Source organism: Parus major, chromosome 14 (genome assembly GCF_001522545.3).
Source record: "Parus major isolate Abel chromosome 14, Parus_major1.1, whole genome shotgun sequence".
Taxonomy (NCBI): domain Eukaryota; kingdom Metazoa; phylum Chordata; class Aves; order Passeriformes; family Paridae; genus Parus; species Parus major.
In genome coordinates this window covers 14,980,636-15,000,114 of record NC_031783.1, presented here as the reverse complement: position 1 = coordinate 15,000,114, position 19,479 = coordinate 14,980,636, and the positions used below count along the sequence as shown (strand labels likewise).

Below are 19,479 nucleotides of genomic sequence, written 5' to 3'. Positions count from 1 at the left end.
CACTTAGTTTTGTGAGCCTCTCCCATCCCTGCTCTGTGCTTGAAGCCACTTTTCTGCCACTCTCCCTGGGAAATTGGATGGCTCTTGTCCCCTTGGTGGCAGCAGGTGCCTGTGTTCAGCAGCTGGAGCTGCAGGGCACGTCAGAGCAGCCAAAGGGGCAGCTGGCGAGTTCAGAGCCTCAGGATGAGAAGCTCCTCTCCTTGTCCTCTTGCTGTAGCACCAGCCCTTCCTTGGACTGGCTGTAGTGGTGAACACGTGGCCACTCTCTCTGCCCTGATCTGCTCCCCTGCCTGGTGGTGCTTCTGCAGCCCAGCAAAGCCCCACTCCAAGGGCAGCAAGGCGACCCCAGACCCATTCTTTGTCCCACTGTCCTTCCCAGCTCACCGCCTCCAACCACGTCAGCAACTTCACAGTCAACTACAACGTGACGGTGGAGCTGATGAACAGGATGAGGAACCTGAGTGTGGCAGGTGCCCTGCAAGTGCTGCCCCAGAACAGCAGCGTGGAGTTCAGCGCCAGGGTTCTCGTGGACTCGGCTGTGGAGGCTCTGTTCCTGTGAGTCCTTTGCTGCTTGCACAAACTTAGGATCTTTCTGTGCCTGTCTGACCTTGTCTGCACAGTTTCTCTTTCCAGGGCCAGCTGGTCCATCTCAGCTGCTGTTTAGTTAATGTGAAAGCCCTGTGAGTGGGGGGTCAGTCACACACCTGTAATTCAGGCTGAAATCCTTCTCTTTTAAAGTGTTACAGCACTGCTTTAATTTGGGTTCTTCCTCTTCTTACCAGTGCTGTGCTCCTCTCAGCACAGCTGCTGCTTTGATACTTTGCATTCTGCTTCTCCTTTTTTTGGAGAACCCAGCCCTGACCTGAAAGACAAGCCAGGATTCCTCTGGGATTTCAGTGGTTCTCCTGTTGTGCAGTGTAACGTGGTTTGCCTGTTTCTCCAGGTGGGATTTTGGAGATGGTGTGCAGGAGACATGCCTGTTCAAACCTCCCTACAACAAGTCTTTCCTTGTTCCTGATCCCAACGTGCACGAGGTTGTCATTGAGCACAATGTTTCACACATCTACCAAGACCCAGGTACGCTCAGCAAGGTTCTCTGGGGAGGAAGGGGCTCAGGTATTTTTGGTATGAGGAGTGTACAAGACACCTTCCAAAGAAACCAGAGCTTTGAAATCACTGCCTGATTCCTGAGCAAGCAGCTGGAGTGACTGGAAATCTCCAGCAGTTGCCCTCCTCTCTAACTCTGTTTCCCAGGGAAGTTTGGCTGCACTGTAAGAAGCAGGTCCACCACTCTCAGCCCGTTTTTGGGCAGTCTCAGCAGAAGGACGAGGGGCAGGCGAGCACTGGGATGGAGGGAGGGGTGGGCAGCAGGAAGGAACTGTTCTGTGGGTGAGCAGGAAGAAAATCTTTTCTCTCTACCTGTTAGACTGGCTCCTTTCTTGGTGTTTACACCATACACACGACCTGGTGTAATTCCTGGAGCAAGCCAGCCCTGAGTGTGCACAGCAGAGGAGCAGAGTGTCCCCTGCAGCCCCTGTCACAACCCCACCACAGCACTGAGAAGCTGTTGACAGGCGTGTCCTCACCCTGCCCTTGTTCTGCTCTCTCCCAATGCAGGAGAATATGCCCTGATGGTCGTTGTGTCCAACCAGTACGAGAACCTCACCCACCTGAGCCCGGTTCACGTTCACAGTTACCTGACTGACGTGAAGGTGGAGGCAGAGGAGGATGTTTTGGTCGTGGGCCGGCCGGTCACCTTCCGAGCCACCGCCCTGCCCTCCCCGTACGGCGTCGTGTTCACCTGGGACTTCGGGGACGGCTCCTCCCTGCTCACAGAGATCCAGCCCACAGCCACCTACAGCTACCCCCACAGAGGGGTGTACAACGTCACCGTGACAGCCAACAACACCGTGAGCAGCGTGGAGACCGTGGAGTGCTACCAGGTGTTCGAGGAGATCACGGGGCTCCGCGTTTCCGCGGACGAGGCCGCAGAGCAGGGAGCGCCCGTCACCATCAACGCGTCCGTGCAGACTGGGGACAGCATCACCTGGACATTCGACATGGGGGACGGGACGGTGCTGAGGAGCCAGGTGCCACTGGTGGAACACGTGTACATAAAGGACATCAACTGCACCGTGAACGTGACAGCTGTGAATCCTGTCAACTCTGTCTCCCAGGCGGTTCCTGTGCGGATATTTGTCCTGGAAGTACTCAAAATAGAGCCTGCTTCTTGCATCCTGGAGCACCCGGACGTGCAGCTCACCGCCTACGTGACGGGGAATCCTGAGGAGTACGTCTTTGACTGGACTTTTGGAGATGGCTCATCCAACGTCACGGTCAGCGGGGACCCTGTGGTGATGCACAACTTCACCCGGAGCGGGACATTCCTGCTCTCCCTGACGGTCTCCAGCAGCTTTAACAAGGCTCATTATTTCACCAGTGTCTGTGTGGAGCCCGAGATCCTCAACGTCACCCTCCTCCCTTCCAAACGCTTCGTGAGGCTCGGGGAAGAGACCTCCTTCCAGGTCAGTGCCGTGCCTCCCTACCAGTACCGCTACCGCTGGGACTTCGGCAACAACGAGTCCACCAGGTCGAGTGGGACTGAGGTGACCTACACCTACAAACACACCGGAGTGTTCCTGGTCACGGTGACCGTCTCCAACAATGTCTCCTTCAACAACGACACGGCCTTTGTGGAGGTCCAGGAGCCAGTTGGGGTAGCAAAGATCGAGTATAACGGGACGGATGTTCTGGAGCTGAACCAGATCTACCTGTTCTCTGCCAGCATGAATGGAACCAAAGTGAGTTACTGCTGGGACTTTGGGGATGGCACTGTCCAGCCTGGGCAAGCAGCCACCCATTCCTACAACAGCACAGGCCAGTACAGCATCACGGTGATGGGGCAGAACGATGTGAGCTCCAACGAGACCACCATCGACATCACCGTGAAGCGGCGGCTCCTGGGCCTGACGGTCAATGCCAGCAGGACGGTGGTGCCGTTGAATGGCTCGGTGAGCTTTGTGGCCACCCTGGTGGCTGGCACCGCCATCCGCTACTCGTGGATCCTCTGCGATCGCTGCACTCCCATCCAGGGCTCCTCCACCATTTCCTACACCTTCCGCTCCGTGGGCACCTTCAACGTCATCGTGACGGCCGAGAACAAGATCAGCTCGCTGCAGGACAGCATCTACGTCTACGTGCTGGAGCAGATTGAGGGCCTGCAGGTGGCCAGCACTGACCTGGTGGACGACATGTATTTCCCAACCAACAAAACACTCCATTTGCAGGCCGTGGTGAGAGAGGGCACAAACATCTCCTATGGCTGGGTGGTCCAGCGAGACGGCAATGCTGTGCAGACCTTCACTGGGAAAACCTTCCCCTTGAGCGTCCTGGAAGCTGGGAACTACACTGTCTACCTGAAGGCCACCAACATGCTGGGCTGTGCCACTGCTAACAGGACGCTGGAGTTCATTGAAAGCCTCGGTGTCCTAAAGCCCTACGCCTTCCCCAACCCAGCTGCTATTAATGCCTCTGTGAACATAAGTGCCACCATAACCGGTGGCACCGGCGTCACGTACGTGTGGTACCTGGAGGATGGCTCCTCCCCTGTCACCTCTGAACCCTTTATTATACACTCCTTCCAAAGCCCTGGGATGATTGAGGTCGTTGTTGGAGCAGAAAACAAGCTGAATTCAACCAATGCCACTGTTTCTGTCTGTGTGGAGGAGGTCATCGAGGGGCTGAGTATAGGGACAGCAGAGCTGGACTGTAGGTACGTGTCCTCAGGCTCCACGGTGGTCTTTGAGGGGGAGCTGCAGAGGGGGACTGAAGTGACCTGGCTGTGGGAGGTGCCAAATGGCACACTGAGCGGCCAGTCCGTGGCAGTGACGTTCCCCACGGCAGGGTTGTACACGGTCCATCTGAACGCGTCCAACGACATCAGCTGGGCTCTGGCCAGCAGGAACATCTCGGTGCTGGACAGGATTCAAGGTCTGGAGGTTGTCACCAGCAAGAAGGTGGTGGAGCCGGGGGAACAGGTCACCTTTGAGATCAGGATGGTGTCGGGTACCTCTGTGAGTTACCTGGTGAGCATCAGTGGGGACTACTCGGTGGTGCTCAACAGCTCCAGGTACACCCATGAGTTCACCAAGAGCGGCGATTATCTGGTGACTGTGACCGTGCAGAACCAGATCAGCATCGCCCACGCCCAGGTGCTCATCTCTGTGCTGGAGCCCATCCAGGAGGTCAGGCTCCTCAACTGCTGCGAGGAGGGCATTGCCACGGGCACGGAGAAGAGCTTCAGCGCCCGCGTGGGCGGCGGCTCCCGCGTGTCCTTCTCCTGGCAGTTCTGCCTGTGGAAAGAGCGAGGCAGGTCCGTGGTTGCTGCATCAGGAGAGAGAGTTTCCTACGCTCCAGAAGCTGCAGGGCTGCTGGAAATCCACCTCACTGCCTTCAATGACTTGGGAAGTGTCAACATCACCAGAACCATCCAGGTGCAGGACCCCATAGTCCAGGTGTCCCTCAGTGCCACCAATGCCTTTGTCAACAGGACGGCGCTGTTTGAAGCCGCGGTGGTGCCCAGCAGCAGGAGCGTTGAGTTCTTGTGGAGCTTTGGGGATGGCTCTTCCACTCAAACCACCAGGGTTGCAGTGGCCAACTATTCTTACCTGAGCCCTGGGGATTACCTGGTGGAGGTGAATGCCACCAATCTCATCAGCTTCTTCATAGCCCAGCTCACTGTCACCGTCAAAGTCCTGGAGTGCGAGGAGCCCGAGGTGGAGCTGGCCCTGCCACCCCAGGTGGTTATGAAGAGATCCCAGAGGAACTACCTGGAGGCACAGATTGACCTCCGAGGGTGCATCAAGTACCAGACAGAGCACTTGTGGGAGATCTACCGAGCAGCCAGCTGCACGAACTTGGATGACTCCAGCAGGATCCGGCTGCCGAACGTCGACGTGAACAGGCCCCAGCTGGTTATCCCGAAGCTCGGCCTGGAAGTTGGGAACTATTGTTTCATGTTTATTGTCTCCTTTGGAGACACCCCGCTGTCCAAAAGCATCTTTGCCAATGTGACTGTGATCCCGAGCAGGCTGGTCCCAATCATCGATGGGGGGTCGTACCGTGTATGGTCCAACACTCAGGACTTGGTCTTGGATGGGGAGAAATCCTACGACCCCAACTTGGATGATGGGGAACAGACCCCGTTGTTGTACGAGTGGTCCTGCACATCCTCCTCCAAGGTAAGAGCAGCCTTGCACAGCCAGAGTGGCCATTTGGGAGCTGCAGCTCCACCACAGACATGTCTGGGGTGAAATGGTGTCGAGGGAAGCTTTTGTGAGCATCCAGAGCTGCTCTGGAAGGTTCAGTTGCCAGCTCAGGATGGTGGCACAGAACGTGCTGTGAGGTGTGCTGCAGTGTCCCTGGGCTGGCTCTGGGAGGGAGGCATTGGCATTGCTGCTGCCCTGGCACGTGGCCTCTGGCTCCTGGTGTCAGGGCTCTGTCCCTCTCCCATTGACAGTTAAATGTCTCCAGTGCCATCAGGGGACAAAGTTAGACTTTGGAGAGGTCAAGTGACCGCAGCTTGTGGTCACTAGCAGGTCACTGCCCTCACGAGCTGATCTGACCCTGCACTGCAGGAAGGGCAGGGAGAACTGCCTGGCAAATCCTGATGGGAATCAGCATTTTTGATTGAATGTGGAACTCTTTTGCCTGTACAATGTCATGTTTTGTAGCTTTGTCTCAAAATAGCAAATGTGAAGTGTGGGGGGATTGGACCTTTTGGTTTAATGTGAGCTTTTTGTGTTGCTTGGCAATGTTTATAAGGTATTTAATGAAGAGTTAATTGCTGTAAACTACAAATTTGAAACTCAGATGAAATACATGAGTATTCCAACGACTGTTTACTAACCTGAAGAGTAGGATAATGTGTTTTATTGTCCACACACGCCCTGTTTCTCACCCCAGTGGTGGCACTGCACAGCAAGGTCTGTGACAGGGACTCTGTGTGGACCTGAATGTTTTGGCTGTGGACTAACCCGATGTGCACCCGTACCAAGGAGGGTTTGAAAGTTCTTTTCTCCTTGCAAGCAGAGCTCGGCTGCAGGGTGCTCTCTGAATTTCAGTGCCAAGGAAGGAATTGTCACAATTTCCAAAGCTCTATTAGAGGCAGATGTGGAGTACACTTTCGACCTCACCGTCAGGAAGGAAGGGATGAGTCCCGAGGCCACCAACCAAACCGTACGTACCACACACAGCTGTCACCTTCTCTGCTTGCCACAGCCACCTCTAAAACACAGAGTCATGGGATGCTTGGGTTGGGAGGACCTTAAAGATCATCCAGTGCCTCGTCCTGCTGTGAGCAGGGACACTTTGCACTGTCCCAGGCTGCTCCAAGCCCCATCCAACCCAGCCCTGGGCACTGCCAGGGATCCAGGGGCAGCCCCAGCTGCTCTGGGCACCTGTACCAGGGCCTGCCCACCCTCCCAGAGAAGGATTAGTCCCTTTTCCCAAGGAAGTTTCTATAGGAGAAAGGAAACTTCCTTTCCTGCTCTTTAGCAGTCCCAGCTGTTCACATGCCACAGGCTCTTCCCTCATTTTACCCAGAGGGATTCCTACGAGCCAGGGCTCAGTTTTACTGTCAACAGTTCCTCTCTTCTCACCTTCCCAGCTCTTTTAGGGGAGGATTTCTTTCAGTGGAAGTTGTTTATGTCCCACGAATCCCAAGGCCGAGAGCACCCGCACAGTTCATGTCAGGAACATCCATCGTGGTGCAGTTGGCAATGGGAGGTGGCCTCAGCCTGGAAGTGGAAACTCTTACAGCCTGGGTTTGAAACCAGAGCTGCAGGATGAAAAGAAAAAAATGAAATTGATAGTCTTTCAAGGACATTCCGTCCTATCTGGTTTCCATGCAGGAGCGCAAAACAAAGCTTCCAGTGTCGCAGGAAATCTGCAAATTCTGCTGGGATGAATGGGGCTCCAGCGCAGGGCTGGGGAATATTTATCCCCTTTTAAGAGTCTGCCATGTTAAACAATGGCTTCATTGCTGTCTTTGAATTCATAACACTCATTATGCCAGGGCAGAGGGCTCAGTCCAGTGCTGGACAAGCCCAGGGATTCCTCAGGGATTAAAGGAATTTAGACAGAGCGCAGGAGTCAGAGTTCAGCTGCTGTTGTGTCTGAGCCACCGGTGCCTCTAGAGCTGTGTGAGTGCTCTGCCAGGAAGGTGTGGTGGATGTCTGGAGATGTGCACTTAGATTCCAGCTGAAGGCCTGGAACAAAGTGCTGCTCCCTGGAAGAGGTGGTTCTTCCATCCCCACATGGCAGCACAAGCAGGGTTTGCTGGGAATTCAGCACCAGGGACCAGAGGGACTTTTCAGAAGTCATTTATGTTGTTAAAAAGTGTAAATAAATCAATCCACAGTGACCTAGATGGGTCCAGCTTGGTGTTGGATGGCTCTTGCAAACCAGTGACAAACCTGGGCAGTGTAAGAGCAGAGATGCAGCTTAAATCTGACCCCAAATCCTTTGGGAATCCCTTCCTGCTGTTTCCTAGCACAGATTGGGCTGATGCAGAGCAATTCATTCCTGCAGCAGCAGGTGCTGGGGTGTTCTGTCCATCCTTACCTGTTAGGTGTGTGTGTGTTTGGTGTCAGACCTTCTGATGGAGCTTTTGCCTTCCCAGGTGTTCATCAAGAGGGGAGGAGTCCCTATCGTGTCCCTGGAGTGCGTTTCCTGCAAGGCTCAGTCAGTCTACGAGGTCAGCAAGAGCTCCTACGTGTACCTGGAGGGCACCTGCCAGAACTGTCACAACGACTCCAAGCTTGGGGTAAAGTCACAAAGCTTTGCTCCACCTCTGGGGGCTCTGGGAGAAGGGGGCAGGCAGAGGGGTCAGGGTGGAAAGGGAGAGAGAAGTGAAGCTCTGGACCTAAATTGCTGTAGAGACAAGGAGGGGAAGCAGTCCCTGGCCACAGGCAGCAGCAGGTGGGTCTGGCTGAGTCCTTGTGGGGTCATTTCTAAGCCAAAGCCATGAGTGGCCAGGTCTTTCCACACAAAAAGCCACTTTTTTTTTCCTCTAAGAGATCTGTAAAGTGTTTTTTCTCCCTGCTGGTTGGCATTTTGCCCATATTTCTGGTGGTTTGAGCAGAGGTGGTTCAGTCTCTCCTCTTGTGCCTTACTCTAATTCCAGCTTCCTCTGCAGCCTGTGGAGTGAAGCAGGTCTCAGAACTGGAAGTCCTGTTGCTCCCAGCATGTCCTTGCCTGGCATTTTCTGTCTGATTATCTCACTGTTTCTCCTGTTATCACAATTGTAGGTTTGTGCTATTAACAGTAACCACCCAGGCCACGTTCAGCTCCAGGCACATAAAACACGGTATCCCGTGGAGACTCCACCAGTCCTTCATTTATTTCCTGTGTTTTGTACTCTGTATTATGAAATATTCTGTTGGAGGGTGATGTAATCCCAGAAACTAAAGTAGATCTCACAGTGGAAATATTCCCACCAGACATTTTGGAAAGGTTCCAGTTCTTGTTGCTGTAGCACACAAGACTAAAGCTGAATTATCAACTGCAAATTTGGCAGACGCTCCCACTAGAAATCTGTTACTTTTTATAAAAGACTCAATTTGAAAACATTTTAAGGACATAACTTCAGCTTTAAACCAACCCTCTGGTGTCTTTCCCCCGTCCATCCCTGCAGAGGTGGGCAGCTCACAGCTTTAACAACAAATCCCTCGTCCTGGACAAAACCACCACGTCCACCGGCGACACGGGGATGAACCTGGTGCTGAGACAAGGAGCCCTGAGGGATGGCGAGGGCTACACCTTCACCCTGCACATCACAGACCTCACCACGGGGGAGGAAGGCTTTGCCTCCATCGACCTGCTGCCCAACCAGCCCCCCGTGGGGGGCTCCTGCCGCCTGTCCCCCGAGGGACCCCTCCGGGCGCTGGTGACCAAGGTGCACTTTGAGTGTGCAGGTGAGAGCAGCTGCCAGCCCTCCCTGCTCTTCACACAGATGTTCCCTTCACCCCAAGCTCCTACCCCAGGGCTGGGCTCAGCAGTGGTTTGGACCATGAGCAGCTTTGTGTGCCCGAATTGTGGAGGTCTCAAACTCCCGGCAGCGGGGCAGGCAGGTTAACAATTCCTACCTCACCTAGGTGGATGGTGAGATCCAGGCCAGGCAGGTTCTTGTGGAAGGGACTGGGTATTTCAGTGCAGGAAAAAGAAGATGGTGCCCAAAACTGAGTCATAGTATGTGGGAAGAATCAAAAGACAAAGCAGTGGGGCCGTCTCTGCTGTGTGGGCTGGGTGTTCCCACCAGAGCCACCTTCCCAACCAGCTGCAGAGGCAGCAGCAGCGAGCCCAGCTTTGGAAAAGTGGCCTGGCCCATGTCCCGTAGCCTTGGGCCAAGGACTGAGTGCCTCTGGAAACCAGATTTCCCCAAATGCTCAGTGTTAGAGGTTGGAGCTGTTTGTGCACAGTGCCGGGAAGCCACGCTGGGAGGGGATGAATCCTGCTGCTTCCAGGGGACTGGGCACCAAACTGGGGGAGCAGCAGAAACCTGTTCAGGGTGATGTGGTTGTAACTTTGGTGTGTTCTGAGCTATCCAGAATAGTGCTGGAATCGATTCCTCTTTGGAATGGTGGGAATTTCAGCTCTTAGTGGTTGTTTTTAAGCTGAAGTGACAGACACAGGACACAGTGGCAGTGCCAGCACCTTCACTGTGACTCACTGAACAAACAGTGAATTTGCCCAGCTCCTGTGGAACTCCCCATAATTCCTGGAAGCTCCAAGGAAAGCTTTGTGCAGGTTTTATCCTGGACCCAGTTATTCCTGAGATGCTGAACTGCCGGAGGGCTGAGCCTCTGTCTAAAGTCAGGCTTTGCAGGGCTTGTACAGAAGCTGTGGCTTTTGTCAGTGCTGTTCCCAGTCCCAGCACAGTTATTTATATTTTTATTTTGATCGTGAATTTTTCATAATCCCTTTAAATCCAAAACAGATCCCAAACACCCGAGGAGAAACCCCTAAACATCACAAAAATTCAGAGAGAACGAAGGCACCCATCCAGCCTGATGGAGTCACTGAGCTGTCCTCATTCTGGGGACAGTCTGCCAGACCCTTGCTGGTCCAGAGAGCCATCAGAGAGCCCTGGAATGGTTTGGGTTGGAAGGGTCTTCAAAGATCTCGTCCCTCACACTAGTCCAGGCTGCTCCAAACCCCATCCACGCCGAAGGGCTGAGCAGGATGGGGCAGCCCAGGGGAGGGAAGGGGCAGTGCCAGCTCCTTTGGGGTGGTGTCTGTGGCTGCCCACGGCCCCGTCAGAGCCCGCTGGGGTTCCCTTGCAGGCTGGCAGGACACAGAGGACACGGAGGGGCCGCTGGTGTACATCCTGCTGGCCTCACGCCACCGCCCCGGCCACTTCCACGAGTTCTGCGTGTACAAGGGCAGCCGGGCCGAGCACGGCGCCTTCCTGCCCCCCGGCTTCCACGAGAGCGGCTTCCAGGTGTCCGTGGCCGTGCTGGTGCAGGACCAGCTGGGAGCCACCGTGGTGGCTGTGAACAGGTAAGGAGCGGCTGGCAGGCTGGGCTGGCCCTCAGTCCCAGCTCCCACATCCCAGGCCCTGCTCCTGGGTGAGGGGATTGCCTCCTGGCCATGGCAGGAAAGGGAGGGGAGGCTCAGCAGAAGCGCTCACAGAGAATCCCGGGCTTTGTGGATCGTTGCTTGAGGGGGAGGTTTTCCCAGGAGTTTAACTGCTTGCATAGAATCATGGAATTGTTAAGTGGGAAAAGACTCCTGGGATCGTGGAGATCCAGGGCTGGGCCAGTGAGGAGCCAGGCTGCAGCTCCGTGGTGCTTCTCCTGCAAATGGGGCAGTGCTGCCTTTGTGGGTCACCCACCTGCCTCCCCTCCTCTCCCTTCCAGCCCAGGCTGCACTTCACCCAAATCCCTCTTTCCTTGCAGCTCCATGGAAATCGGCCTCCCCGAGGGCTTCCCCAGCCTCTCCCACTGGCTCTACAATCAGACTGACACCGTGCTCCAGGGCTTGGTGAAACAAGGGGACCCTCAGCAGGTCATTGAGTACTCCCTGGCCCTCATCACCATCTTAAATGAGGTAACACAGCTCGTTCTGCCCAAAAGGGGCCTCCAGAAGTCCTTGCAATCACCAGGAGAATTTTTGGGCCTGATTCTGTACAATGATCTCTATAGGCAGGGCAGGAATTGGGGGCTGTATTCCTGTTTCCCTGCCCAGGAAGAGGCTGCTGCACACCTGGAAGCCAGGCAGGGACGATCCCCCTGAGCACAGGCACCCTGCTAAGCTGGATAAGGACTGCACTCCAGTTACTAGTTAGCTGCTGAGGGCCTGTTAAGATAATTGCTTGGAGAGCAGAAGTGAAATCGAGGAAGTTCTGCTGGAAAACCAGCTTGTTAGATCCCTCTGGGGAGAAGCAGAGGGAGGAGATGTGGAGTGCAGGGAACAGGTGACTCCAGCTCAGCTCAGCTCAGCTGAAACTGCTCTTCACTCTGTTATTTTCACTCCACCTTCCTCAGCTCTCTCTGTTTTATTTTCCCCCTGCAGTACGAGCGATCCGTGCTGCTGGAGCCTGAGGCTGGGCAGGAATTCGAGCTCCGGACCTGGACTCGCAACAACATCACAGAGACCCTGAACTCTCTGAAGGTGAACACGGTGGATGACATCCAGCAGATCTCAGCTGCCCTGGCACAGTGCACGGTACGGCCCCAGCCCTGAGCCTCCAGTCCTTGTTGTGCCTGCCTGGCCCCCTCCACGTGCAGGGGGGACAAATGTCACTGTCTGCCCCGTCAGGGTTTCTGTGGTGACGTCCTGGGTGCTGCCAGCTCTGCCCCTGGGAGCCCTGTGCTGCTCCTCTGGTGCCTGCAGCTGCAGCAGGCTGGAGATTTGGAGAACCATGGAATGGGTTGGGTTGGAAGGGATCTTAAAGCTCATCCAGTTCTACCCCCTGCCATGTGCAGGGACACTTTCCACCAGCCCAGGCAGCTCCAAACCTCATCCTACCTGGCCTTGGACATGCCCAGGGATCCGGGAGCAGCCACAGCTTCTCTGGAACCCTGTGCCAGGGCTTCCCCACCCTCACAGGGAACAATTCCTTCCCAATATCCAATCTAATCTACCCTCTTCCAGCTTAAAGCCATTCCCCATTGTCCTGTCCCTCCATCCCTTGTTCCAGGTCCCTCTCCAGCTCTCCTGGAGCCCCATGAGACAGTGGAAAGGGGCTCTAAGGTCTCCTCAGAGCCTTCTCATTTCCAGCCTGGCTCTCCCAGCCTGGCTCCAGAGCAGAGGGCCTCCAGAAACATTGGAATAAATTGTTGGGGGAATCACAGAACCTGTGAGGAGAGGCTGGGCTCCCATCAGGAGTAACACAAGTAGAGCTGCTTTGGGCCAGGGGCCAGTGCCCAGCTCTGATTCTCCTCCCAGCCCTGTTTGTGCCCTACAAGACGAGGAACCCCTCTCTGCTCTGCTGTGCTGCTCACTGGAAGCACCGTGATCCTGGCAGCCCCCGTTGCCAGTGCTGCTGCTGCTGGATTCAGGAGGGAAGAGAGCCCAGTTGTGTAATGTCCTCGTGCTCTGGTGCTCAGCCAGGCTGCTCTGGCTCCTCCTCACACCCTCCCTAATCTTTGCTTTGGGGACTGGTCAGGTACCTCGGCCCTGCAGGCAGGTCTGTGATGGGCAGGCACTGCATCCCACCCAGAGTCCTGATCTGTGCCTTAGGGTTCAGGGTCCAGCTCCCTTCCCTCCTGAGCCTGCAAACCTCAAAAGTCCCTTCCTTCTGTTCCCCTCTCTCGGGGGTTTGGGGTTCAGCACATCCCATTCCATGCTAGACCAGTTTGTTTCTGTCTCTCCCACCTCCTCCTGCCTCGTGACTTGATTTTGCTGTGGGAGCTTAGGGCTAGAAATAGAATTTTTATTCCATGGGAAAAGATGACATTCCAGGATTACTTTGTGCTCTGGGCTGGAATGAAAAGCTTAGGAAAACAGTACTCCAGAATTTCCCAAGTGGAGCTCACACATTCCTTTCCTGCACAAGTGTCCATCAGGGCTGGTACATTTCTGATTTTACCTACAAGGGAGAGGAAAAATCAGAATTAGTTTCTCCTGGAGGGATAAAAAAAAGAATCTTGGACTTCTTGGTCAATTCTCCTCCCTAAGTAGGAGCTGCCCTTGGGTGGTTCCTCCCCATAAGCCAGTGTCTTCCCCAGATCCCTGATTCCTGACTGCAGTTCACACAGTCTGTCCTGGCTTCTCTGAGTTTACAAATAAAGCAGCAGAAGGGGAATTCAAGACCTGCAAATGCTGTTTTGATTCTTGACCGAAACATATGGTGAATCAGGGTTGAATCCTATGATGATTAAAAGAAAAAAGATGAATAAGGGCTAGGAACGGGGTTGTAACAGCTTCCATGTGTTGCCTCAGTCCCTCCCATCCAGCCCTCGAGAGTGCAGGAAGCTCCAGGCCATGGCTGGAACATTCTGTTTCTTGGACACATCTGGGAGCAGAGGGAGGGACATCCATCGTGCCTGAGTGGCAGGATTCCTCCCACAGCCTTCAGGAGGATTTGGACACTGAAATGGATCCAGTTGGGGTTAAATCCTGCTTCCATTGGAGGTCGTGGAGTGGATGGAGGATCCCATCCAGCCCTTCCTGGTTGGTTTCTGTGTGGTCCCAGAGGGGAGATGTGCCTGGTCCTTAGGAGTGCACCCCAGGGAACATGAATTTGGAATCACAGAATCCTGGAATGGCTTGGGTTGGAAGGATCAGGTTGCTCCAAGCCCTGTCCAACCTGGCCTTGAACAATTCCAGGGATGGAGCAGCCACAGCTTCTCTGGGCAATGATTTCCTCCCTTTATTCCTCTTCCCAACCCAGAATCATCCTCTGCCAGGCATCCTCTGCCTGCCTGTACTCTGGCACTTTGGAATGTGGTGGGAGAGGGATGGAAGAGTCTTGGCCCCTGTCAGTGTGAGCAGGGCAGCCTCTGCTGTCCCCTCCCCAGGGCTGGGCAGAGCACGGGGCACATTCAGAGTGAAAAGGTCTCCTCAGGACAGAGCCAGCTGGGCTTTCCCTGCTCTGTTCCTGCTCTGTTCCTGCTCTGTCACACCCTGCTCCCTTTGCAGGTGGTGAGCAAGGAGCTGGTGTGCAAGTCATGCCTGACAAGGACCCTGAACAAGCTGGAGACCATGATGACCATTCTGCAAGGGGAGACCACCCAGGGCACGGTGACACCGACCGGCATCGCCGACAACATCCTCAACATCACAGGTGAGCTCTGTCCTGCAGCTGGGGACAGGGGACCAGCCTCAGGGACAGGAGCAGCCTGAGGGGAGCTTTCAGGCTCCCTCCTCTGCCATTTGGGCTTTGGCCCAAATTTTTAGGAAATTGCTCTGTCCTTTGGAGTGTGGCATCCCAGCCCTCTCTTCTCCCTGCACTTTTCCCAGGGTTGTCCTGGCTTTGGCAGCTGCTCTGTGGACATTTAAATCTGACAGTTGTTATTATAACTCACTAATACTCCTAATAAACTCACTAATACTCCAGGGGATTCTCTTTTTAGTAAACAGTGAGTAACAGCTATGGCTTCCAGATGCTTGTCTTCCTGGTCAGAGTCCAAGGAGGCTGTCAAGCCTCACTGGGGCATCTGGGAGCACTGTGTGGAGGTTCCCACCTGGGTGACCCAGGGGGAAGCACAGACACCTTCTCTGCACCCCTTGTTGCCTCTGCACTCCTTTCTGAGTGCTGTGCACTTCGTAGTGCAAAAGCTTAGGAACGTCTGTTTGTTTGATCCATTCCCTCCCTGTTTCCTGAGCTGTGCTTCTCTTCACTCCCCAGGAGGGAAATCAAGTGTGTTGTGATTTAGTATTCCTCACCAAACCTGGTAGATTAGAGAGGCTGCAGGAGCTGCTGACAGCTTTGCTTTTGGCTCTGGGCTATGAACACTCCAGTGGGGAAGGTCATGTGCAGAGGAACAGTGAGAAAAGAGCAAGCAAAGCCTCGTCTGTTTTCTCTGGGAAGGTGTCAGGTGTTGTCCTGACTGTAGCAGTTATCCAGGCTGTTTATCACCTCCTCTTCATTTCTCTCCTGGCAGGTGACCTAATCCACCTTGTCAATACAGTTTCACAAGAATCCAAGCCCCAGGAGCTGCTTGCTGATTCCCACAATTTGCTGCTGGCTCCCAAAGCCTACAACCTGTCTTCCAGCCTGATGCGAATCCTCATGAAATCCCGGGTGCTGAACGAAGAGCCCCTCGAGCTGGTGGGAGGAGAAATTAAGGCCACAGGCAAGAGGTCTGACCCCTTTAACTTGCTTTGCTACGAAAACACACCAAACTGCCAGTTCTCCATCCCCCAGGCCTTCAACTCCACCCTTTCCAACCTGACGGATGTCATCCAAGTCATGTTCCAGGTGGACTCCAATCCCTTCCCTTTTGGGTACATCAGCAACTACACCGTGTCCACCAAGGTGGCCTCCATGGAGTTCCAGACACACAACGGGGTGCAGATCCCCATCGGGAGCCTGGACTCTGAAAAAGCCATCACTGTGATGGTCTCAAACAGCACAGAGCCCGAAAACCTCGTGGCTGGCACTGAAGTCATCGAGGCAAGAGCGTCTGTCAACCTGATTGTGATCATGGAGAGCAACAACAGAGAGGCAGGACTGCACTTCCAGCTCACCTACAGAGTCCTCAATGGTAGGGCAGACAAATCCACCTCTTTGTTAGTCCTTCCTGTGGGAGAGGAGGGCTGGGTGTGAGGGGTAACCAGTGTGGGAAGGGATGCTGGGTGACAGCAGCAGGTTCCACACTGCATGCTCGAGGTTCTGGCTGTCCTGGACAATCTCCATGCCTGGTGTCATCCTTGCTTGTGGATTCTGGCCCTGAGAAGCCTTTTGCTTTTCCCAGCCCTTCTGCTGAGCCACATCAGCCCTGGAAGGCATTGTCCAGTTCCTCTCCAGGCAGGCCCAATGGTATCCAGTGCTCAGGGACCCTCTGGTCCCTCATCTCCCACAGCTCTCTGCATTCCTTCTTCCCTGAGCCCCAGTGCTGGCAGCAGACCTGTGGTTGAGTCTCCCAGGGGTTTTTAAAGCCCTTTCTGTTCGTTCCTCTCCCCACAGAGCATTACCTGGCCAGTGAGCCTGAGCCCTTCATCATGGCCTATCTCCATCATGAGCCCGAGCCCAACGAGCACAACTGCTCTGCCTCCAAGAGAATCAGCCTGGACGCCCTGGCTGGAAGTGACCACAAGCTCTACACCTTCTTCACCTCACCCAGGTAAGAGAAACCTCCCTGGCAGTCCCTGCCAGCCTCAGGCTGTGCTGTGGATGCATGTGAGGGGTGCTCAGGTGGTCTGGGGAACCCCTGTGTGTCTGCACAGCCAAGGGGTGTAAATTACACCTCATTCAAAAGGGCTTCTCCTCCTTTTTGGGTGCATCCCTGCCCCTGTGGCTGGAAGCCTTCCCTGGGCACTTCTCCACCAGAATGGGGCTGGTTTCCCTTCAGAGGTGGGGGAGTCATCTCCTTGCTCTTTGCCTTCTCCAGAACAGACGACCCCATCCAGAAATACTACCTGAACATCACCAACCACTTCAGCTGGTCAGCAGTGGAGGTGACCCTGGGGCTGTACACGTCCCTCTGCCAGTACTTCAGCGAGCAGGAGAAGCGCTGGAAGACAGAAGGAATTGTCCCCCTGGAGGAGACCAGGCCAGACCAGGCTGTGTGCTTGACCCAGCACCTCACAGCCTTTGGGGCCAGCCTGTTTGTGCCCCCAAACTCTGTCCAGTTCATCTTTCCCGTGAGTACAACAAAGCAGAGGCTGTGCAGTGCTGTCACACACAGAACAGCTTGTTGGCACCTGGAGCAAAGCTCCTGTTGGTTCCATGTCCAACTGGCACCAGCACAGGCATCTGGGAGCCTTTGGGAGGTGCAGATGGGCACAGCTTGGGGGAGGATGTCCCCTGGGTGGGAGTCGTGGCTGGAAGGAGACCTTTGCAGATGGCTTTAGTCCCTGGCCTGGACGCCTCGCACCGTGTTCCCCTCTTGGGAGGTGCTAAAGGTTCCTGGCAGCTGTCACCCAGCACTGTTTGATCCCAGGGAGTCTCAGGGAGTCTCAGGGAGTCTCAGGGAGTCTCAGGGAGTCTCAGGGAGTCTCAGGGAGTCTCAGGGAGCCACAGGGAGTCACAGGGAGTCTCAGGGAGTCTCAGGGAGCCACAGGGAGTCACAGGGAGTCACACCTGCCAGCTGCTCCCTGCTTCCCAGGGCTCTCCAGCTCCTCCTCGCCGCGTCCCCGTGCCGTGAGTGGGAGCAGGGAGCTCCTGGCAGCTCTGCGGGGCCACGGCCAGGAAGGAGGCAGGGAATGGGAACGGGATCCTCCTGGGGCTGCCTTTCAACACTTCTCTCTTGTCCAGGCTCCAGGCCCAGGGCTGAACTACATCGTGCTGCTGACGTGTGCCGTGTGCTTTGTCACCTACTCGGTGGCCGCGCTGATCGTGCACAAGCTGGACGTGATCGACATGAACCGCGTGGGGGTGATTCCCTTCTGCGGCAAGAACGGGATGTACAAATACGAGATCCTGGTGAAAACGGGCTGGGGCAGAGGATCAGGTGAGCCCACAGCCTGCTCCCGTGCCTGGTTCCCAGGGGGACACCTGCAGTTCACCTGAGGTCCCACCTCAGCACGTCACGCTCTGAATGCTCCCCGCGGGGCCCAGAGCTGAGCCACAGCTTCAGTCCAGGGCTTCCCACAGCATTCCCAGATCTATTGTGGGATGATGGTCAAGAGAATGGTTTGGGTTGGAAGGTTCCTCAAAAACCTTCTGGTTCCAAACTCCTGACATGGGCAGGGACGCCTTCCACTAGCCCAGGCTGCTCCACACCGGCTGTTGTGGTGGGACAGGCAATTGCTGCTGGAAGGAACCACCCAGGAGAGAAATTCCCCCATCCTGCCTCCCCTGACTGGGCTGTGGTTGCAGAGGCAGAGATTATTCCTCACTTCAGACCCTCTCCTGCCCTGTGGGCCCTTTGGATGGATCCTCCAGGATCCATCACTTTGTTCTCAATCTTTCCCAGCAGCAGGCACAAAGTTTGGCTTCTCTCTGGGGGCTGGGTTTGTAGACAGGGCTGGGGAACAGCTGCACCTCGAGTGGGCTTCCCTGAGGGAGCCCCTTCCTTCCCTGCAGGCACCACGGCCCACGTGGGCATCGCCCTGTACGGGGTGGACAACAAAAGTGGCCACAGACACCTGGATGGGGACAACGCCTTCCACCGCAACAGCCTGGACGTGTTCCAGATCGCCACGGAGCGCAGCCTGGGCAGCATCTGGCGCATCCGCATCTGGCACGACAACAAAGGTGGGACATGGAGGGGCCACGTGCCGGGCCTGGGCAGGGGGACCTGGCCCGTGGTGAACCGCTGGATCAGGGGATGTGGTGGGGAGACACGGAGTGTCCCTCGCAGAGCGGCCAGGTGCCACCCCAGACACGCCACGTGCTGTGCTCTGTGACCATAAACGTCCCCTCAGGGTGAGCTGGCTGTGCCACGCTCCCCTCGATGACAGCCGTGGCACTGACGGTGCCCCCTCAGCTTCGCGGGCTCACACAGGGTGAGTGTGCCATGAAATAATTCCTTGGTCTCCCCCTGCTCAGGACTGAGCCCCTCGTGGTACCTGCAGCACGTCATCGTGCGGGACCTGCAGAGCAGCAAGAGCTATTTCTTCCTGGTGAATGACTGGCTGTCAGTGGAGAGCGAGGACAACAATGGCCTGGTGGAGAGGGAGGTGTTTGCTGCCAGTGAGTGCCCCACATCCCCTGGGTCCTTCTCACCCCTGCTGCCTGGGCCCCTCCTTTTCTCCAGGCTGAGCCCCTTGCCCAGCTCCCTCAGCTGTTCCCAGTGCTCCTGACCCTTCCCCAGCTCTGTTCCCTTCTCTGGACATGCTCCAGCCCCTCCATGTCTTTCTTCTTGTGAGGTTCCTCAGCAGTGCCGTGCACAAGGGACAGGCACTGCCTGGGGCTGTGGCCACACTGTTTTGGTACAAGCCATGGTGCTGCCATTGGCCTCTTGCCCACCTGGACCCAGCTGGGCTCGTGTTCAGCCCCTGCCATCCCCAGGTCCTGTGCTGCTGGGCAGCTTTTCCAGCCACTCATCCTCAGATCGGAGCACTGCAGGAGGAGGGACCCTGTGGATGGGGTGTGGATACTCTGGAGTTTGTGGGATGGATGTGGCCACCTCAGCCGGGTCCCCACAGTGCTGCAGCCACCCTGAGCGTGTCCCTTTGTCCCCAGGTGAGAGCGAGCTGAGGAGCTTCTGGCGGATCTTCGTGGCGGAGCTGCAGCGCGGGTTCTTCGAGAAGCACGTGTGGCTGTCCCTGTGGGACCGCCCGCCCCGCTCCCGCTTCACCCGCGTCCAGAGGGCCACCTGCTGCTGCCTCCTCATCTTCCTCTTCCTCTGCGCCAACGCCGTGTGG

The 19,479-nt window shown here is 55.7% G+C and overlaps 1 protein-coding gene across 1 annotated transcript in view; it reads left to right on the top strand.

The window, feature by feature from the left end:
* Positions 1-19,479, top strand: part of PKD1 (polycystin 1, transient receptor potential channel interacting) — a 44,022-nt gene that overhangs the window by 14,244 nt on the left and 10,299 nt on the right. Inside the window, exons 12-28 of the mRNA XM_033518005.1 lie at positions 380-555; positions 944-1,077; positions 1,618-5,240; positions 6,091-6,237; positions 7,682-7,825; positions 8,696-8,975; positions 10,344-10,560; positions 10,959-11,109; positions 11,575-11,727; positions 14,146-14,290; positions 15,111-15,713; positions 16,136-16,292; positions 16,560-16,812; positions 17,426-17,621; positions 18,197-18,367; positions 18,662-18,805; positions 19,298-19,479. Of these exons, the coding sequence (XP_033373896.1) occupies positions 380-555; positions 944-1,077; positions 1,618-5,240; positions 6,091-6,237; positions 7,682-7,825; positions 8,696-8,975; positions 10,344-10,560; positions 10,959-11,109; positions 11,575-11,727; positions 14,146-14,290; positions 15,111-15,713; positions 16,136-16,292; positions 16,560-16,812; positions 17,426-17,621; positions 18,197-18,367; positions 18,662-18,805; positions 19,298-19,479 (6,876 nt within the window). The remainder of the gene's footprint in view (positions 1-379; positions 556-943; positions 1,078-1,617; positions 5,241-6,090; positions 6,238-7,681; positions 7,826-8,695; positions 8,976-10,343; positions 10,561-10,958; positions 11,110-11,574; positions 11,728-14,145; positions 14,291-15,110; positions 15,714-16,135; positions 16,293-16,559; positions 16,813-17,425; positions 17,622-18,196; positions 18,368-18,661; positions 18,806-19,297) is intronic.